The sequence below is a fragment of the Pseudorca crassidens genome, chromosome 7 (genome assembly GCF_039906515.1).
Source record: "Pseudorca crassidens isolate mPseCra1 chromosome 7, mPseCra1.hap1, whole genome shotgun sequence".
NCBI classification, from domain to species: domain Eukaryota; kingdom Metazoa; phylum Chordata; class Mammalia; order Artiodactyla; family Delphinidae; genus Pseudorca; species Pseudorca crassidens.
Genome location: NC_090302.1, coordinates 63,537,573 through 63,559,741, shown reverse-complemented (window position 1 = coordinate 63,559,741; position 22,169 = coordinate 63,537,573). Strand labels below are relative to the sequence as shown.

Genomic DNA, 22,169 nt, shown 5'->3' with positions numbered 1-22,169 from the left:
CTTTGGCTCCAATCATCATCTTCTAGAAATTCTTACTGAAAAGCAGCAAACAAGGTTTAGTGGACTGCTTTGAATAAGTCATCTTTTCAATGCAAGATTCAGTTAATTTACAGCATAGCTCTCTACAGATTAAAACCCATGATTTTCTAGTGTGTTTTTTCCCCCCAAAGCCAGATAAGTTTACTTTCTTAAGGATAAAAATAAGCAATATATCTTTTCAATAAATCTGCTAGCACTGTAGGGCAGCTGTTAACCAAACAGAGCTGGATAGGGTTACTGGAACAACCTCTGAAGGGCAGAGCTGATGATTTGGAGATCTGGGAAGAATTCGTTTCAGCTTGTATTCAGCGCATTCCTCACTCTATTCAGATGTGGTAAAGTATTTCCAATGCCATTACTCCGAGTTTAAAATAAAAGTAGAAACTCTTATCAACTCTGTCTGAAAAAAAAAAAAGCCACTTTGAATAAAACAAAATTAGTAAACATCTAAAACTGAATCCCTTGATGCTTCTAAACATAAGTTAGGGAGGATGTTCATAAGGTGGGACCCTTCTCCTCTAAACTGCATGTCTTCTGTGTTTTGCAAACTGCATGCTTAAAAGTTATTGATTATTTTACTCAGTGCAGATTATTTGGTATGTTACATATTTTTAAAAGCTTTTACAATTTTTTTTCTAAAATATATCTCTCTATTGAACATTAACGTTTGCTTTTATTTCAGCACATTTTGTACTCTAATTAATGTCTAATTGTTATGTTCTAAGCACTCATTTCTCTTGTATGCTTTAATTAATAGAGAAGCATATTGCAATAGCTTTTTCTGAAAAACAGTCTAGGAATTTTGCTTTTCAGAGTAAGGTTTTCTTTTGCTCTTTTTTTTTTTTTTAAGTTGCCTCTTGGGAAAGTAAGGTTAATGCCATGTACAGTACTAGTTTGCATGTGTTCATTTAAATACTAAAAACTGTAGTACTGCTCGATCCATATCTGACTGCTAGGTTTCAATTGACAGCTGAGGATTTGTGACTGGACCATGAATCAAAACGGCAGGCATTTATACCCCAGTACCAGTGAGGATACATTGGGAATTACTTGGCAAAGGTAACATTTTAATTATTTCCAACCCTACACTTACACCTAAAATTACATGAGCTATAGTGTGTGTTTCTAACTAGCTTTACAGAAAGTATATATATGTTAAAATTTTAGTTGTTTTGGCTATATCATCCTTCTCTCCCTACCCTCTTCCTTTATTTCTCATTTAGATGCAACTTCAAATTAATTGGAGATTAGAGCATATGCTAATTGGTGACTGGAATTCCTAAGTGCTGTCAAATGTTGTAAACGATTTATAATACTGGGGGGAGGTGGGGAGGAGGGGATTTGACACTTAGATTTTAGGAACTGAAAAATGAAATCACAGTTTTAGGGAAGATTTTTTTTCAGCTGTCTGAGGAAAAAGCATGGGGTTTTCACATTATAGATTCTTCTCATTTCAGTTCTTTTTCTTTACTGTTAACTTTAAGCCATTTTACTATTCATTTACTCCCCTCTCAGAGGGAAAAAGCTAACTAAAAGAAAAATTTCAAATCAGTCAATTTAACTGTTATTAGCAACACTCATGAATTTTGGAGTGGGGGGATTGTTGGAATCAATAGCTAGAGAAGGAATTTTGTTTAAGTAAAGTTTTAACTTCTTTTTATACATTGATGTGAATCACTGAGAGCTGACTTTATTTGGTTGGCTGAGAAAATCATTCTAAAACTTCATTTTCGAAACTAGTTTTGATATTGTCTCATGTACTGGTTTTAGAAAGTAAGTAGTGCTAATTCAGCTTCTTATGAATTATTTCAATAAAGAATAAATTGTGTCAAATTGACAAATTAAATGATTAAAATTCATGGTATAATCTTATGTAATGAGATAAAAATTTACAGAAGAGAGTGAGGTAATCCCATAAGGAGTTCAACAAAAGTAGAGCCAACATAATTTTCCAACTGTGTTATGACTGTCATCCTCTCTTTACTAAGCATCCCTGTGTTAAAAGTACATACTTGGGTATCAGTTGTAAACGTGCTGCGCATCTCCATATGCTTCATAGAAACTGCTGAAGAGTAAAGTTTCAAAGAATGAAATTAATGAAATGCCACTTTTTTCTCAGGTAAAAATTAAGAAAATTAGTTGGATTCTGTTTTAAAAGCCTGTTGACTTTTTATTAATTCACTACCTGAAATGAATACCATATGACTTTTCCTCTTTTTAAAGATTAGTATAACATCCTCTTTAAAATGTGTACATTTTTACCTATTTTGATTTTTTTCCACGAAGCTTATATTATTCCTCCATTTGGAAAAAATACAATATATACTTACAAAAAAGAAGATAAACTCAGTGAAAGAAGATAAACTATTTATTTAAATAGTCTTTATTAGTAAGTATTTTAAAATTTAATTTGATTCAACTTGATAACACAATGTTTGGATCTAATTTTATTTATCCTTATATTCCATGCTCTGTTGGTTGGCTAAATGGCCCATTTCTACATACAAGCCTTAACATATTTAGAAAAAATTGCAAGTCAGATGGAAAGAACTTGTGTTTTTAAATGTAGCTATAGCTGTGTGAACTTCCCAATCTGTGGATTACTGATTGACATTTACTTATCTAAAATTGGGTAGTATCGCTAAAGTACATTAAAGCGAAATAAGGATATAAATTATTGAAGACTTAAACTATAACTGTACCTAGTTTGTAGTGATGTTTCAACTCAAACATTGTTATCCCCAAAAGGAAAAGGTGAGTGGACAGTGAATCACCACAGAACACAGGTATTGGAGTGAATTAATATGACGACTAAACTCAGTTCTTAGGAGAGCATTGTTCATCTTACAAATCATCTTCTTGGTGAAAAAGTGGTGTGGTCATCAGTTTCAGGTCATAATCAGAAAAAAAAATTGGAATTCATGTACTTAAGATTTCTTTTATTTTCTCTCTCAAAAATAATTTTTTTGGATTAGCAGATCATGATATGTAGAATGGCCTTAGTGCTTCAAAAAGCTTGACGAAGGTAGCTTTTGGTTTGTTTCTTCTCTTTTTATCATGATTCAGAGGGCACATAATTGATAACGGCAGGAATCACGTTCATACATTCAACAGGTATTTATTGAATCTCTGTGGTGGGCAGTCCCAGACACACTGTGACTGATACAGACCCTCACCGTTCTTAAAATCCAAGTATCATACAGTTCAGAGTAAACGTGCTCAGATGCGACAGGAATTTGCTTTGCTTTGCTATACTTATCAAAAATGGGCACACGTGGAGTCCATATTTGATCATAAAATAGGTCATGTCTGTGGCATAACATATTCGTAATTTATTCATGGTGTGTAGTGTGTGTCTTATAGTTATTTAGGAAACTCAGTAGTTTTTTTTTTCCTAGAAAAGATATTGAAAAAAGAAATCACAAATGTCTGTAACACTACTACTTTTAAGGCAGATAACAGACATCTAAAATCTTCAGGGCACTGCTACAACTTTAGAATGATCTGAATAAATTAAAAATACATGAGAAATGTCTGTCTATCCAACCAGAGAATTAAATCATTTGCCTTTGTCCTAATGGAATAAAGAAAATATCACGTTATTTTGGTTGTGGTTGTTGCTTTTTGTTTTGAACAAAAGGCAATCCCCGGAGACTTTGTGGTAGCAAAGGACAAAGCAAAGAAGGTGTTTTGGTTTTGCTTTGTTTTGATTGTTGTTTGCTACCGTTACCTTCTTCGTATAATCACTTGTCCATGGTCGCCCCCTTTTCTGCCATGTGCCCATCCTTCTGTAGAGGTGTTTCCATGTCAAAGCAGCTCCTTCTTCAGGGCTGAAAATGGCAGTGCTGAGGGAGCTGAGTGAGTATAATCAAAACTGGAAGACTTCCTCCACCCTCCTCCCTCTCCACGCGCCCCCCACCCCCAATGTATAAACATTCTCTTCGGAACCAAAGCTGACTCCGTTGGAAAGTTTTCACAGACTTATTAAGTTGCAACCCTGAAGGTGTTCTGTTGTTTTGACCTTAGAATTTTGTGAGCCATTTGTGTGTGTGTGTGTGTGTGTGTGTGTGTGTGTGTTGCTTGCGTCTTGAAAATGTGAATTTTTTTCTAACCCAAAGGTCACGTACTGCAGTCAACCCAGAGTGAAATCCCTTGGTGGAGGGCTTACTTCTGCTTGAGGCTGGAGGGGCTCAGCTCTTAGCCGGGTAATAGGTGATGATGAGTTGCTTATGTTGTTCATAAGGGTACTGTTGTGTCTGTGCTTTGTCCTCTGATGTGGACAAATTACACTGCTACATATGTGAGTTACGTGGGTATAAACAAGTACAGCAGTTAACTCCCTAACTGGCTTTCTTTCTTGAAACTATAGCCAGAACATAGCTTGTACTAGCAAATATGAAAGAGCAATATAATTGAATGAACAAGAAAGCCAAAGGACAATCCAAGAATAACATAAACAGAAGTTATTTAAAAACGTTGGAGGTAGTGCTTTATGCAAAAGAGAAACTGGATTTATTGTTTCATTCCCTCTTCTCCCTCTTCACCCCTTTCAAGAAAAGGCAAAGCCACAAGTGAGTGGCTGTATGTGTCTGATGGCTTCTATAAACATAGCAGCAGCCTTCAGATGGCTAAAATAAACATGTGTGTGTTACTGAAGGATATGTTTACACAAACCATTTGCTCAGCCTCTGAAATAATGAATAAATGAAGATTTTACTGAAATAATTGGAGGGATTTTTGTGTTTCTGCTGATGCCATAATTGAATGGCACCGAAGAGACTTTTATCAGCCATTTTCCATGTTACATGTGTTAGCAGTTCCTTTCTATGGGTTGAATACTTCATTCTGTAGTTACTTTACACGTGTTTTTGTAAGAAATTGTCGTTTATTACTGCAATTCTAGAGAGTTGCTTGATTTCCCAGGAGAAATTTAGCAGCCAGTAAAGATTATTTGAATCTGGTTGGTCAGGAGAAGGAGGGCAAAAAAAGAAGGAGTAATAGCGTTCATTTCATACATCTAAGCCTGTTTGCATAACCCTGTCCTCAACCATGTACCATTTTCACTGCTTTGTCCATAAAATTTCTTTGTAAGATACATGTCCTCAACGACTCAAGAATGAATATTTAAACAAAATAACTTTCAATATTGCGGTGCAAACTATGTTTGTATGTAAATATATGTGTGCCATGTATGTGTGTACATGCATGTACACATGTGCATGTGTGTGTATACATGCAGCACATGTATGATAAGGGTAATATGTAATTAAAGGGTTTTACGTAATGCTAATAGTTAACCTGTATTTCAACGTTATACCTAGACCATCCCTACAAATTCACTAGGTTAGCATTTCCTGCTTTCAGTTTGTTATCTTGACACATAACTACGGTACAACAGCTGGGTTGTTCCTGGAGTTCCTGGGGGGAACTTTCTTCTCAGAGTGCTGAATTTCCTTTTCAGCTGTCAGCTCTAAAGTGTGTTCAAAATGTTCAACTTTTTACACACCATTCTGGGCCCCTAGAACCACTCTGGGACTAGGATAGAAATGCTGATAAGGTAGATGAACGGAAGAATCCTGTTCAAGGAGGGGAGTTGCAAAAGCCAAAATTGCACATGACCATTGTTTGGGAACCAGGGCTGCTAAGTAGTGGTGTTCTTTGTACTTGGATATTCTATTTAAAAGAATTACTTCTCCATTTACCTAAAAATTATTTGTACCTGTTATGAAATCAAAAATTTTAATGTGATCGTTCTTAAAACTGATCTTTATCTGGTGTTTACACACACGCAGTATCTGTCATCTGGCTGTTGAAAAATACATTGGGATTTGTTGCAGTTTTGCCTAACTTTCTCCGTTTGTAAAGAAAGATTTGCACAACACAGCGTTTCCTTTTTATCTAGGAAACTCTTCAGAAGACTTCCTAAGAAATTAATTGTATTCCAGCCAGACTTGCATGCTGCCATCCCACAGGAAATGGGTCAGCAATCCATTAAGATGCCATTAGATAATCTAATTTGGAGCTTAATCTCTAAATTAACCATGCTCCATACTTGAAGCATACTTGAGAGAAAGAAAAAAAGTTTACGTTTGAATCGATAGGGGAGCCGAAGCGTGAAGAAGGCTGTTTGTTTTTTCTGTAGCCGTGGTCACGTCTCAAGCCGTCTGGTAACCAGGAGAAACCAGACATGATGTAATTCCAGATTGAACTTGAACTTCAGGGACTTAGGCTAGGGGAACAATGGACCATAGGAATCAATAATGTCCATTTTCCACATGATTATGTTTGGAGCTTTAAGTTAACCTTTATGGGAGAAGCAGCAGGATCTGCAGTGGGACCAAAATGGGATGACCCAGAGACAAGATGTTAGAGGAGAGAAAACAACTTTTTCCGCGATATTTTCTGAGCAGCGCTGCAGATTCCAGCAGGATTAGAAAAGTTCCCGCTCTGCCTGTTCAGAGCACTCTTTGTTCGCTTAGGTAGGACAAACTTAATCTTACGTTTCCTGTCAGATGATTTTTGGCTGTACTGCGGGAGAAGGAGGAACATGATGCCGAAAATTCCCAAATGTAAACCTTGCTGATTAACCCTTTGCCATGAAAGAAGTATATTAAACACCTCCTTGATTTGAAGATGTTTCATGGAAAGTACCATATTTACATATGTATTAGTTCCCTGAGAAATCAGCTCTGTCAGTGGCCAGCGCACCCTTTAGTAACTTACTTTTTGATTCTCATGTTTGCTAGTGCTGTTAGGAGGTATATAGTGAATTTTCAGTCGTATTTACTGAGATAGCAAAGCATATGAATGAGTAAACGTGATAATAAACGTAATGACAAATTACAAAAGGAGAAAAAGTTCAAGAAATTGAAGAACACAAATTTTGAATATTCAGAAATTGCAGACAGCTACAATTATTCTCTCCTCTGTTAATCTTTGTTTTATGAGAAGGAAGGTTTTTTTGCACATGTGAACAGAGTAGCAGGCATAACATAAAAACATGTTCAGTTCCTTAATCATTTTTGATTTTATGCTTAGGAATTCTGAGACAGAAAAGTTCTGTCCTTTAGAGGTGAAATTGTGCAAATAACACTGATTTTTGCTTTTCAATGAAAATCATTTGGGAAAGAATCACATTTTGCTTTTGTATAAAACTTACATTTCTATTTAATTTGGTATGCCTTGGGTGATTTTCTCTAGTGAAAGGCACTATTTGGAAGCACTATTTTTGTAGGGAATTTTGTCTGCTGTTGAAGACTCACATATGCTAATAAGGGGAGCTGTAGCACTTGTAACAATAGCACTGAAAAGGAGCCCGGGGATAGAAAGGAATACAGACTAGAGAAAGAGGATGGAAATCCACACGTAGGATTCTCCGCTGTGGTGCAGTCTGTGGGAGGAGATCAAATCGCTACTTTGAGCCTCATAATTCTATATTTTTAATTGGCTAAAACCTCACACAGCTACATAGCTTGTTAGATACATAAGCGTCTGTGTACAGTAATTTATTTACAATTAGTCGTCTTCATAGTAAATCTCTATCTTCCACTTTCAGTTCTAAAACATGAAAAATATGGAACACAGTTTTTAGGTTTTTTTTTTTAATTTGGTCTGTTTAGGGGAAGAGTATTTTTCCTACTTATGTCTAAAGTAAACATTTTAAGGAAATAAGTTTTTATTACTTTCAAGTATATAGATTGCCTTGTTGAAGGGTCTTCTAGGATTTTGTAAGGGCTGTTTACTAAAAGAGTACAGACATTATAATGTACACATTAGGTAGTTAGCTGCAGTAGCCCCATACATAAAGGCTCTTCTTGCCCTGTGCTTTTCATTGGATGACATATTTCACTGGCATATGCCATTATTTTATTTAGAAAATGCTAGTACTCACACATAGTAAAGTTAACACGCAATCCAGCATGCCCTGATAACAAAACCCACCTGAAACAACTGAATATAAATTAATGAGCTTTGATAGCCTACCGATTGGATATGTTATTTTCAAAATCGTTGGTCCCCAAGGAGTAGCTAGCAATAAAGCAGGCTATTTACCTACTTAGTTAAGAAACAGATATGTTTCTCTTTCATTACTATGAAGTGCTCTTGCTTGCAGTTAGAATAATTCCATTGAGACACCTGCAGTTTATGATATTTGGTGTTTCTCAGAGAGCCCGCAAGAGTACTTTGCAGTTAGGTAAGAGCCGGCCAGGGAGCTTTCCAATACAGATTGTTACAAATAGTAATAATCATTAGGAATCATCTTGCATGCAAATAGGATCATTCCGATGGCAATAATGATACTTAAAAATGGGGGAAATAAATTGAAGAAACCCAAGACCTGTGTAAAGCACTTTCACTTCTAGTCTAGCTGCATCAGAAGTGGAACGCAACAAGCAAGTTACTGACATACAGCCACGTCTGTATGTACATCGAAAAAGGTAAATATTGCCTTCAGCTGAAAAGGATCTGGAATTGGATAAATAAAATACAGGTATTTGTGTTGAAATTTGGACTCAAAAGTTATATTCTTTGGGAATTTCAGTGTGCCTAAATGATTTGGGCCTCAATTCATAGAATCTCTTGTATAATTCAAGGATAATATGAATTCTTGCTTAGTAATATAAGTAGTGTGTTTCACAGAAGAGGGAGATTAGGTGAAGTGTAGTGGGTAAGAATGTAGGTTTTAGAACCACGCTGCTAGATTTCAAATCCTGGCTTCTACAATCTAACAGCAGCAGGGGTTGAGCAAGACACAACTTCCCAGCTTCAGTTTCCTCATCTGTAAAGTCAGAATAATAATGGTACTTTTCTCATAAGTGTGTTATGAGGATTGAAAGCTTTAAAGTAGGTCTAGCACATAGATCAGTGCCTGGCAAATGCACACACTAGGTAAGTGCTAGCAACCAGTATATTTAATAAGTACCATTTTCTTTGTTCTAATACATGAATGAATTCTTAGATCTATTCTTTATGTATAATAATTTATATAATAATTCCTAAATATATGGGTACTTAAATACTACCCATATATTCCTTCCCCTGGTCTGATGGAGCATTTTTTCATAAGACACAGTCTGCAGCATTTGTGTTATATTGAAATAAGCCGCCAGTCCAAATGCACACATCCAGGACAGCATGGTTTCTAACTTAATACTTAATTAGCCTGCCCTTGATTGGTTTTTCCAGGTAGATTTTAGCTATTAATAGGGAAAATTTTTTATTGTGCATTTTGGGAGAGATACTAATACCTGTGTGTTCATATTATAGTAACAAAATTAGAAAGGTTTAGCCAAGGAAGTAATAAACTTTCCTTCTTGGGGGTATTTGAAACAGGTACAGTGGAATTAAGGGCAAATCCTGCTTTTAACTTAAGGTATTTATTGAATTTATTTTCCATGCTTTCTGGGCCATTGCTTACTTTTATTGCTGTCTATAAGTAATGTGGCTACTGGTACAGTTGAGGTACGTATGAATATATACAGTTCTTGGGGCTTCATTCCCGTAATATTTTTTTAAGCTTCTTAAAAGAGTACTTACTATCTTTAAAGCAAATATGGTAGTCGTATGATTAAATCAGTATGTAAAATCTGAATGGGTGATACGATTATTCCCCTGAAAAGTATTAGTACACTGGATACTTTGACATTTCATAAAATGTTTGACAAATGGGTTGCCCAACCCATTATCAGATGCACACAGACTAGTAATAAATGAATTTTGCCATTTTTCAATTAGCTTTTATTTCAGGACAAATAGTTGAAGGAAGCCTTTGACTTTGGTTCTTTACTAAACTTATGACTCCATATATGTTTATTTGGTACGCCATGGTTCTTGCGTGGGTACCAAGTTAAAAGCTAAGGACCCAACCCTTTTTGGCCTAGAATACACAGTCACAGAATGCATAATTTTTATAAAGCACAACCAAGTCAAATGTTGACTTGTCCAGAGGAGTTTTCTCAGTTTCTTTCTTTGAAAGGTACAGAGTCTCTTTACTTCTTGTAGATACAAAGACTAGCCATTTTATCCAATTTGTCCCGGTTAAGAAATATATAAATAGTGTATCATTTTTAAAAAGAAGAAGGAGGTATCTTCTTCCTCCTTAATCCTCACCATAACGTCACTCTCAATTAGCTTTGTTTTCAAAGGAGATAGATATATCAAATTTCATATTCGCTAGATCACCCAGACCGATCACATATTCTGTACACAAGTCTGCTGCAGCACTAGCCAGCTGTGTGGGGCATGGGAAATTCATTGTCTCCTGAAGCAAATACATTTTGCCTTCAGAAAACTCTGTTCATAAGTTCTTTTGAATGTTTGGTCAATGTCTAACTTCCCAGGGAAGCAGTATAATAGTTAAATGGCCATGGGAATCAGAACTGATTCATATCTGAGATCTAGGTGGGTAACTTTGGATGAGTTTAAGCCTCAACTTTCTCATCTGTGAAAAGGGGATAATGATGGCAATTTCAAGAGTTCATTGAGAAAATTAAGTGACATAGCATATGTAAAACGCCCAAGATAGCACCTTGTTCATAGTAGGCCCTCAGCATGGTATCTTCTGGAAGTTTCTGCCTTTACGCTAATTCTGTCTACCTGAACCGTATGGAACAAGTCTATGTTTCTTTTCAACTCAACTATCATGTCTTCCCTGTTTCCGTTTAATGTTCCTCAAATGACATGATTTGGTGAGTTTCTTCACCAAAGAAATGCCATAGAGTTTGTTTCTCTTGAAGAGCGATGCCTAGAAGAAACACAATGCTTCTGAGATAGTCTGATCAGTATAAAATGAAGCCGTCCCATCACCTACCATTAATGCATCTTAAGGTCAAAGTAATTTGTTTGTTTGTTTCTTTCCTTTGGTGGGGGGGCGGCAGCCACATCATACATTTGATCAGAATCATATGAAAATATGATCCATGATATCAGATGTATTAATTTTTCCTGTAATTTTTATTTAACTTTATTTTATTTTTAATGAAATATCTCATTATATACTTAGAGCGTACATAGAGTAGAAGTCACTAGGGTGAATGCTGCTTTGTGTTAAAGTATCGTCAAAATATTTGGGGCTTTGTTTTGTGCCTGATTTTCCACAAAGTACTTGTATTCTTTTCTCTTTTTACTAGTATGGCAGGTATATATATATATATATATATTTTGTTTTGTTTTTGTTGTTGTTGTTTTTGCGATACACGGGCCTCTCACCGTTGTGGCCTCTCCCGTTGCGGAGCACAGGCTCCGGACGCGCAGGCTCAGCGGCCATGGCTCACGGGCCCAGCCGCTACGCGGCATGTGGGATCTTCCCAGACCGGGGCACGAACCCGTGTCCCCAGCATCGGCAGGCAGACTCTCAACCACTGCAACACCAGGGAAGCCCAATATTTTTTAAAGCTGTGCTTTCAACTTTCAGTCATGCTCATCTTCTGTTTGCCTTAAAAAAAAAAAAAAAAAGGTGATTTGGCAATGGAAAATGTAATGAAGACCAAGTAAATGAGTGTTTGAAGATATATTGCTGAAGTAGCTTAATTTGACTTTGAATATTTTCAAATCTTTCAGTTGAGAGACTCTCATCTCTTAATAGACAGAGACACAGATTATTGGATTGAACATAAGGTTATCCATATAATTTTCATTCTATTAGAAATTAAAACGATTAAGCATTTTACATGTAACTAGTTGTATATGTACATAAATATGAAAGTGTGTTTATTTTATCCATGCTGGCAATCACTGACATTGACTTATGTAGAGAGAGTTGATATGTAAAAAGCACTGTTAAATTTCTACCTGAAAAACTATGAGATTTGAGGCATTGTCTTTTAGAAATTAAATGATCTAAGTTATTTTGTTTGGCTAAACATTTTTCTTTGCACTGTTATCGTAATCTTTGAATTAGTTTTACCAGATTTTTTTCAACGGGACTACCAAAAAGCTCTAAAAAATGTCTGTGCCTTACAGTTCTGTATTTAACCTCCAGATTGGCAATAAGAGACTTGTAAGCTCATATATGGGGTCTGCATAGTGTTAATGTCTGAGATTTATTTTCCCCCAAAGGTTCATAAACAGTATTGACAAATATATCACACACTGCAATTTTGACGTGGTCATAATGTAGCATGGGAGGTTTGAAAGATTTAAATAAACATCTAAATTGAATTTGTTAGCTCTTCTGCAGCAAGAGTCCTGTTAGTCACTAGCATCTATGTATTTTTATCAAGGATTTTCCATAAACTAACAATACATGTCTCTTCTAAAGAACTGAGTAAGAAAGCTATTGCAAAATAAACCCTGAATTCCTGTCTTTTCTGCCATTGATCAGTAGACTTCTCCATTTAAGGAGTCACATCTATTTTCAAGCATTAAAATACACTTTATTTTCCTAAAATATGCAGTTTCTAAATGACTTCCTAGAGCCCATTTAATTTGGGACTCGTTAGTTTTGCAAAGTTATTTACTTGTCGTTGACATTTTCTTTTACTGTCAAGGATTATCAATTTGAGCTAGTCTTTTTGTTTTGTATACATGCTTCCTGCTTTAGGTTAAAAATAATGGAGATCCATTTTTGTCATTTATTTGTTGAGAAATAATTAGCATCAGCTATGGTCAGCAATAAGGATTGATAAGATAAGGTCATTTTCTTTAGAGATCTTACCTTTCAGTAAGTAAGATAATCATAGATACAGATAATTATGATATGAGGTAGTGCTATATAGAAGTACTATGTAATCAAGTGCGGTAGGACAGTGGAGGGAAAATGTTTCATGATGAATCATGTAACACTCTTCCCAATCAGTGGCCCAATCAGTGGTCCAAAATGCAGAAGTAATTGTTGAAGATGTGTGAGGGAAGAGAGAAATATGTGAAAAGTTAAGTCTCTTAGAAAAGGTTTCAGTAACAACTTTTTATTCTGTAGAATTATGATTTTTTATCCTATAATGACGTATCTTTTCATTTGAAGTTTTTGTTTCAAGTATTATATGATTTTTCCTGCATAGTTAATTTTTGTTGATACTAAACATCTCTAATTTTAAGTTCAGAGATGCCTATTTTCTTACTATAGGGGCCAAACTGCAATGTACTCGTGAAATTATGTGATTATGAGCAACACTTTTAAAAAATATATAGTTGGGTGTGATTTGGAATATTTAATTGATTTGCCTGTTAATCCAAAAATTTACTGAGCACCTACCATGTACCAGTTACTATATTAGATGGAGAACAGAAAGAGAAATGGACTTTGTTATTATGGATCTCATACTCTAATCACAAAATCCCTTTAGCATAAAAGGTCATTGTGAATATTTTTCTGTTAAAATATTAACTCAGAAATATGTACCTAGACGTAATAATGAGCCTCTTTATTTGTTTAAAAGTGTCATGAGAGTAAAAAGTTACATATCAAGTTCTTTTTTTTTTTTAATCCACGCTTTTTCTTTTTGGGGGGTAGAGGGAGTAGGTAGGAAAATTGTTCCTTCAAGGTAATATTCCATAAAGGTTTTTGTACCTTTGGAATTTAAATATGAAAAAATGAGGGTGTCTAGCTTGATACCTACCATAGTAGAATCTATCTCACCTCATGGCTCCAAAAGTAAAGAAAAGGATATAAATTAAATTTAAAGGATAAATTAAATTTAAACATTGAAGTTGTATTTCCATGCCAGACGATGACAAAACTGGGTATGGAATTGTCAGTTGGATGTTTTCTTGTTTCATGATTATTTATGCAGCTGTTACTTAGCTGACATTAGTTCCTAGTTGAATGTTGGAACAAATAATGCATCTGATTAGGTATACCCAGAATGTATGTTATGGGGTTGTTTTGTGACACGTAGGTGTCGTGTTATTTTCCTCTGTATGATACTTGTTTAATGAGAGATTTTGCCAGTAGCAATTAGAGAACTGTTTCTTGAACTGTTTTTGTTTTATACATCCCCAAATACAACATCGGTGAAATTAGAGTTGGTTGGAGAGGGGCAAGCCCCTCCTCTGCTTACTCCCTCCCTGTGGGACTTCTCCCAGGCTGCTCTCCAGACTCCCAAACTCACAGCAGCTGGGATGTGGAGACATGACTGATGCGGAGGGACAGGGGATGCCCTGGCTTCTGGTGTCAGCTTCCAACTACACATTATGCACTGGCCTTCCGAAAAATGTATTTTCTCTTATTGTGAAGGGAAAAAAAAATCTCTTTCATTACGGCTTTCAATTTTATTCAACCGATAGGCAGGTGAAAAATTGAAATACATCACAATTGCTGGTGAATTAAAACAAGATCAGAGTATTGCTTGCAAAGTATGTTGGCACTGTTGTAGATTTGCTCTTTTCTTTCTCTTTTTTTTTTTTTTGACAAAAAATCATATTATATTTACATCAAAGTAGACCAAGTATTTTAGGAAGAGTATCCTCAATCAGAGTTTAATAACTATGGATGAGTCTTACTCGAGTTTTTTTCACAGTCTTACCATCCGTGAAAGAAATAGACCATGTAGCTTACATACGTATAATGTTTATAATTTAGCACATGTATCTCATATTAAACTGCAATTTGGAAAAAAGCTATTGTAGTAATTTGATGCCTATGGAATTTATATTTCTAATATTGCTGTAGAGTAACGTTGTATTTTTTCTTTTTCTCTTCCTTCCCTCCTGCCCCTCTCCTGCCAACAGTCCTGGTACCTGGGCTAGCTTGGTTCCTTTCCAAGTATCAAATAGGACACCCATCCTACCGGCAAATGTCCAAAATTACGGTTTGAACATAATCGGAGAACCTTTCCTTCAAGCAGAAACAAGCAACTGAGGGAAACATGAAATACAACACTAGTTTAAGAAATTAAAAAAAAAAAAAAGGAAAAGAGAAGACTGGACAAAATAAAACAAACAAAAAGGGAGAAAGGAAAGAAACTGAAGAAAGAAGATAATAGACCAGCAATCGCAGCACTTACAATCACTAATTCCCTTAAGGTTGAAACTGTAATGACATAAAAAGGGTCGATGATATTTCACTGATGGTAGATCGCAGCCCCTGCAAAGTAGCCTTTGTTACATGAAGTCCGCTGGGAAATAGATGTTCTGTCTCTATGACAATATATTTTAACTGACTTTCTAGATGCCTTAATATTTGCATGATAAGCTAGTTTTATTGGTTTAGTATTCTTGTTGTTTACGCATGGAATCACTATTCCTGGTTATCTCACCAACTAAGGCTAGGAGGCGGCATCAGAAGTGCTGGGTGACAGAGCCATGAGCCAGCCATTTTATAAGCACTCTGATTTCTAAAAGTTAAAAAAAATATATATGAAATCTCTGTAGCCTTTAGTTATCAGTACAGATTTATTAAATTTTGGCCCTTAACCCAGCCTTTTCCAGTGTGTAACCCAGTTTGAAATCTTAAAAAAAAAAAGAAAAAAAAAAGAAAAAAAGAAAAAAAAAAGAAAAAGAAAAAAGGAAAAAAAAAACAGTTTGAACACAAAGGCTCTATGGAAGAAATGCCTCTATGTAGGTGAAGTGTTATCTCTGCATGCAACAGTAAAAATTAATATAATAGTTTCCCCACAAAAGAAACACTTAACAGAGGCAAGTGCAATTTATAAATTTATATCTAAAGGGGAATCATGATTATAAGTCCTTCAGCCCTTGGACTCTAAATTGAGGGGATTAAAAAGAATTTAAAATAATTTTGAACGAATTTATTTTCCCCTCAGTTTTTGAGGGCAGTAAAAAGGCATTAAATCAAGACAAATCATGTGCTTGAGGAAAAAAAAAATTAATGAAAACACAGCACTTATGTTGGTTTAGCTGCAGCCTCCTTGGAGGTAGAATTTATTTATTTAAAATTACTGGTTGCATCAAGAACCCATAGGGTGTACAAAAGGTTCTATAAAATCTGCATTCTAGAGACAAAGAGGCAGGCAAATCCATGTCACAAGGGTAAAGCTTACAGTTTACAAACTGGGAACGCCAGGGTGTAGGATATAAAAATGCACTCTTGAGAAAACAGATGTAATCAGGGTGCTGAATACTTGCATGGTGCTTTCAGACATTAGCCTTGTTCAACAAATTTCTTGTATTGACAGATCTGTGGTGTGCATGGGCAGACACATTTTTGCCTCTATGTCTCTTAAAATTTTAATTAAAAATACTCTTTCCAGTAATCCTAATTTGCACGAAGATATAATGTCCACATTACGTGCCTTGCCTTGAAATCTAAAAAACAAAAAAAAACACAAAAAAACACAAAAAAGTGACATCACTACACTTGTTTTGCTGCATTTATTATCATTTTAAATCTTTACCATTTTTATGACAAAATATTTTGTACTCCAGACGAAGAAAAATGTGTGACATCATGGATTTTTTAGACAGTTATACCTTTATCTCACATTTATAAAGCATATCATGGCTGTGTATAGTTGCCGCTTAAAAATTGTAATCGACCAGCAATATTTTCAGTATTTTGGTGTTTTTTCTATTAACCTTTCATGTTTTTCATCTTCCAATTAATATTTGGGGGGGAGGGATTTCAAATTTATACGAATTATGCAATACCAAGTTTTGCCTATGTAGGTAGTGCTTTTAGCTGTATTGGTTATTATAGGTAAGTACACAGATTTAAAAAAAAAATAATGTATGCTTTTTTTTTGTTTGTTTGTTTTAATTGACCAAAGTGGGTACTGCTATTTTTGCAGTGTGATGAGGTCCTTTTGTGTACTGAGAGATGGACAGGGGATTTTTTTTAATATACATATATATATATTCTGGGGTGGGTGGGAGGATTTTTAACACTTTACAGTGTAGCTGTGAAGCAGTGCACCCTGAGATGGGCCTGGGCTGCACAGCGACTGTTCTGCCTACTGTGAGAAACTTCAACTTCACAGGTTTCCCTCTCAAACTCCCCACCTGGGGTGCAAGCGGAACTCCTTTCTGCTTTTCATAGCAACAGAGTAAGAGCAAGCAAACACAACCAATTCACCTGGAGGCAGACTTGGCTTAAAACAAACGGTCTTATCTTTTTTAGGGGGGGCGTGGTCGTTTTTCTTGAAAGTTCCGGATCCACAGTGGAGAGTGAGCCTGTCTCATAGTTAGCAAAGATAGTCGTTGAAAAGTACATCTAGCAGATGTTTCAGCTTCGGGGCTGAGCATACTTTCTCCTCTAAACTATGCCATCCTGCTGGAGGGGGTGCTCCCGCATCCTTTCCCCACCACTTTCCTTCCCCATTTCTTCATTTCATGAATGTTAGTCTGTGATTTACCTGGGACTCACTACTTCAAACGGACGGTAGTGCGCTTGGAAATTTTTTTTAATATCCAGGAGATTGAACAGAGGGCTATTATTACATGTATTCGGACTTCTAGATTAAAATCAAAGTTCAGTTTTTAAGGAACAAAAATAATAAGTCTTGTTAAGTTTTCATTTTACCTGCCCTTTTTAAACAGAGAACCAGACTAGAAGGGAAATAGAGAATTTTTAGAAATGAATTTTCCTGTGGATGAATTAAGCCCATCAGATGCTGATGGGATTTCTTTTTTAAGGGATGGTACCTCAAGTATATATTGGATTTAATTTCCCCGGAGGGCTAGAGGGTGAATGGAGGCTGGTTCTACTTTACTCTGCCCCACTGCCTGCCCCCCCCCCCCCCCCCCGCCCCACCCAGTCCCATTGAGGGAATTCATTACCAGGGGGAAAATCTTTTAGAATTAGTGACACATGGTGGGCTGTCCTGAGGAGCCCCCGACCCCCTTCCCCCAGGCCATGGCCTAATAAAATAAACTGTCTATTGTTCTCACAGCATATCATTTAATAATGAATACTTTAGAACAATGCTTATGGGCCTGAGAATTGTGTTTGATTAGCCCATTCAGTTTGATAGCCCCAATGCTGAAAAGCACAGCAGGAGCGCAAGTTCAAAAGGAAGTCCAGTCATTTCTGTGATGACTTGCCCTGGTGGAAAACAGATCATCTCAGCCAAGCTCTTCAACCTAGTAGGTGAACAAATCAACCTCACAGGACACGCAGTATTTTTTTAAGAGCAGAGTCGCTCTCTTTTTTTTTGCCAGTGAATGAGCAGCTCTAGCTAAATAAGTTACACACTGTGGGTATTCCTGCCTGCCTCTTGAATACAAAGGCCTAGTTCAAGTGTTGCTTTTTTTTTTTTTAATCATTTTTTTTTCTCCTTTCCTTTTGAGATAAAACTCTTAAAAAGATACTACTCTCTATATAATCTCAAATCCATTTCGGCCTCCTCCTCTTTTTACCAGGAAGTATCTTGTGACTAAGGGCCCCCCCCCTTGCAGGTCTTGCACGCCCCTCCCCTCCCCAGAACTGCAGAGCTACAGGATGGTGAAGGTCACCCAAGGGCATCAGTAGGGGGTGGCGTCTCCAGCCCCGGCTCCGCGGCACTGTTCAGCTTTCCCTGCGTTGCTTTGCAGCCCACCCCTCACAGTGCCTCTGAAGTGTTTCCTCTGGAGTGACATGAGCGTTTGAGGCTTGTCTAAGGAGAAAAAAGAAAAAGGCAGTGAAGGAGACTGTACATAAAGACATGGCAAAAATCTTAATTATAGCAATATAGTTATGGGGTAATGTTCGGGTGGGCAGCTCCATTAAAAAAAAATATGTGAATGAATCTGTGAAGCTGCGAGTAGCAAGAAGAGCGAAAGGTCTTCTTCATGAACCGCCTACCTTGTAGACAGTAATTTGTACACTGTATAGTTTTGTTAAGAATTTTTTTTTAAATTAAAATTCCCATGTTTGTAAAGCTAACTTTTTAACAATTATAATGGAACTATATATGTTGTTTCCATTTTTAAAGTAAACAAGAATATTCCTTGTTTGGAGACTGGACTTGAGTTAAAACTCTCCAGGCTCTTAAGTTATGTATTAAAAAAAAAAAAAAATCTGTCCATGTTAGGAGTTATTTCACAGATTCCTGTGCTTGAAAAGCATAGGATACTAATCCTTTAAAAAAGTGTAAATGGAGAAAAGTTATATTTTATGAAGGTTATTTTGTTGTATTTAGTATTGGAAAAGTTGGTTTTCAGAGCATTTCAGAATGTCGGAAGCACCACTGTCTTTTTATTAGTATATACGGCCTTTAGCAAAAGTTTTTGTGATTGTTACGTGATGGTATTTAAGGTTGTTTCACAGAGCATTCAGGATAGGCAGAAAATGACAAAACCGTGCTATGTCTCACATAACGTGTCCTCAGGGAGCAGAATCTTGGATTTGTGACTTGTAGCTTCATAAGGACTCAACAAAAGAGATTGCACAGGGACATCTTCAGCGGTGTGACACCAGGACATGTGTTCTTTACCTAGATTCAAACTCTATGTACCGTGTGAAACGAAGGCTGCAGAAAGTTATCCCATATTCAGTGTACAGTATTCATTTGTAATGAAACAACTCTACAATATTGCTGGCAGATAGGCCCCAAGCATGACATTCAGTATAGTTTACATGTTCCTGTCAAGGTCTTTGGTTAACATTAACCAGCTGCATGCTTCCTGGACTTTAAAAAATTGGGTTTCTATTGCAAACTTTTTTTTCTTAAATGTGCAGGCTATTCAAGTCCAACTGTAAAAGCTCAAAATTGAATGTTCTACTCCATGCTGAAGGAGCTGAAAGCTGCCTTCTTCATATTTTGCACTTTCTGGTAGTTCCCCTGTTTTTTTCTAATTCCTTAAAAATTGTGTGGGTGGGGTGGAGCACTGCAGTTGGGGGGTAACATGGACCACTGATTTTTGCCCTTTGACCCTGCACAATGACCTTTGCATCAGCCAAACTCATTGCCATGACAACTCTTTGTACTGTGTCCGTGCCACAGATCTGTTGGTGACATTGTTCATATAGTCAAAGGGGACAAGTTGGAGACGGTCAATTTTTACATTTTTTTGTTGTTGTTGCAATTCTTTCTTCAATGGTTGTAAGTAGTTTTGTTTTTTTTGTTTTTTTTTAAATAATAAAAGGGTTCACTAGTTAAGACTCTTTAGAAATATCTGTGTGTTGCAATTCAAATTGTTGAGATTGTGAAAACGCTTCAGTGCCACTAGCCTATGAGCACGCCAGCCCCAGCCTCTGATAACTTTTATTGCATGATACAGTACCAGTAACAAATGGTGGCCTACATACACACAAGGCAGTGTGAGCTGGTGACACTAAAGCCAGTCTTGTATTACTGTATTTTTGACAGAATGGTTTTGAAAACTGTGCTACAGGGACTGATGTGGCAAATATATCTCTTTATGCAGAAGGAAGTCTTTTTTTTTTTTTTTTAAGAAGTATGGCTTATTATGCATTCTTCATCGAGGGCATTGAAGTTGCATGGACTGAAAAAAAGTTGATGCAAAACGAGAAAGAAACAAACAAAAAAAAAAAACCAGCAAAATGTTTACCAAAAAACTCAAACAAATGAGCAGTGCCTGTTCAATTTCACAGTCTCTGTTGAGTTCAGTTGTAAATATGTTTCAAATGACATTTTCTTGGAAAAAAAAAAAAATCTCTACAACATTGTAGAATGTGAGGGGTAACTCCATCCCAGGCATAGGCTTCTCAAAGCTGCATTAGATTATGTCTTCATCAAGCTGTTAATTTGTGCTTATATCACATAGAACTTTTAGCATCCTGGGAAGAGGTGCCCTCACCTCAATGCTATTTCTCTGAGAACAACTTTTGTAGGACTGTGTGTTTCTTTAGATACATTTAGTACAACTGTAGGTGACGAGTAGTCAGTTATTGCTTGCTAGCTACACACCAGGGTTGATCCATTTTAAAACTTTTGGCATTTTTGTCCTCATGGGCCATAAATACAGAACCTTGTATTTTAATTAAATTTTTTCAAAAAGGAGGCACATGCACAATCTCCGTGTAACAAACCTTTAGCAGTAGGATGTATTATATGACAGTTACTTAATTTCTGGCGTTCAGACCTCTGGGATCAGCCCCAGACTGGGCCAGAATGTTAGCGAAGGTTTTATTGTGCCCGGTTGGAGGATAATGTTCTTTGGGTACTTTTTGTGGGTTGCAAATGAACTCAATTGCCACAAGTTTTAAACTGGTGTAAATCAAGCTTGACTTAATGTGATTGTTACTGTTATATCCAGCCTATACTGCTAGCAGCTGCTCATACTGCAGTCAATTACTGGAAGCAGATATATTTCCTATGCAAAAACTGTTTAAACAATAAAATGAGCTATGCTACAGACTCTGGCCTCATGTTTTAATTTTCCTCCTCCACCTCTTCCCGCCGCTCTTCCTATGTTAGCGTTGGGGTCAGTATATCTTGGAAGTGGATCTTGGTCCTTCCATCTGGGAATTTTGTAGCATGGGTTTAATTTCTTAGCATCTGGGATGGTTACTATTTCAGTTCGGTACTTCCAATTGCACTGGGCACGTGTGTATGTTTAAACCCTTCTTGCAATTCCTACTACGTATCATCCTCCCAAACTCTCTAAACAATGACAGTAGAAATGCAAGTGCAGATCTAGAATTTCAGCCCCCCACTCTCTGAGAAAGGCCTTTCAGCAATGAGGTGAAGATGTAACGTGTGCTCGGGATGACTGGACTGTGGTCTCCTCGACTGAAAAACCACAAGGGCCTCAAACACACACACTCAACAGAAAAGGTAAGTCCTGGGGCCACCCTGTGGCTGTGGGTTTAGTGGTTTTGTGAGTACTGGAGGAGAAGAATTTCTTTCTCCCAATGCCTGAAAAGGAGAAGCATCTTAGGTTTCCAAGAAGCGGTGCTACTTTTCAGTGCGAGCAGGGTCGATGTTCCTTATGCACAGGGAGGTGGGACGCGAGCTGAAACTGAGGATGGGGTCCCAAATCCAGACTCCTTGAATACAGCAATTCTGAACGGAGTCAGCTGGAGTTCAAAAATAGCTAATTGAAAAGGAATGAGCTTAAAGGGTTTTGCGATCCATCTGAGTGATGTGCACAAATGAAGCAAAACTAATGCAAGCTTCATTGAAAAGAGATAAAAATGCCTGGAATTTGACCATCCCAATCAAAGACTTGCTGAAACGGATCCAACTGCCTGATCCCACCACCTCTTAATTCATGACTCGGGTCCCTTTCACCTCCCCAAACCGCCCTGATACAGTGGGTTTACAATGCTGTGTGTAGAGTTGCATGCAAAT

General features: G+C 36.7%; 1 protein-coding gene across 13 annotated transcripts in view; it reads left to right on the top strand.

Annotated features, from left to right (window-relative positions):
• NFIB (nuclear factor I B) overlaps positions 1 to 21,233 on the top strand; it is a 440,917-nt gene extending 419,684 nt beyond the window's left edge. For 10 of the 13 annotated variants that reach the window (XM_067744397.1, XM_067744402.1, XM_067744404.1 and 7 more), the window contains 2 exons: positions 1,010 to 1,098; positions 14,707 to 21,233. In XM_067744397.1, the coding sequence (XP_067600498.1) occupies positions 1,010 to 1,098; positions 14,707 to 14,836 (219 nt within the window). In that variant the 3' untranslated portion in view covers positions 14,837 to 21,233. The remainder of the gene's footprint in view (positions 1 to 1,009; positions 1,099 to 14,706) is intronic. The other 3 variants (XM_067744408.1, XM_067744403.1, XM_067744401.1) reach the window with 1 other exon arrangement.
• Positions 21,234 to 22,169: the final 936 nt, after the last annotated feature.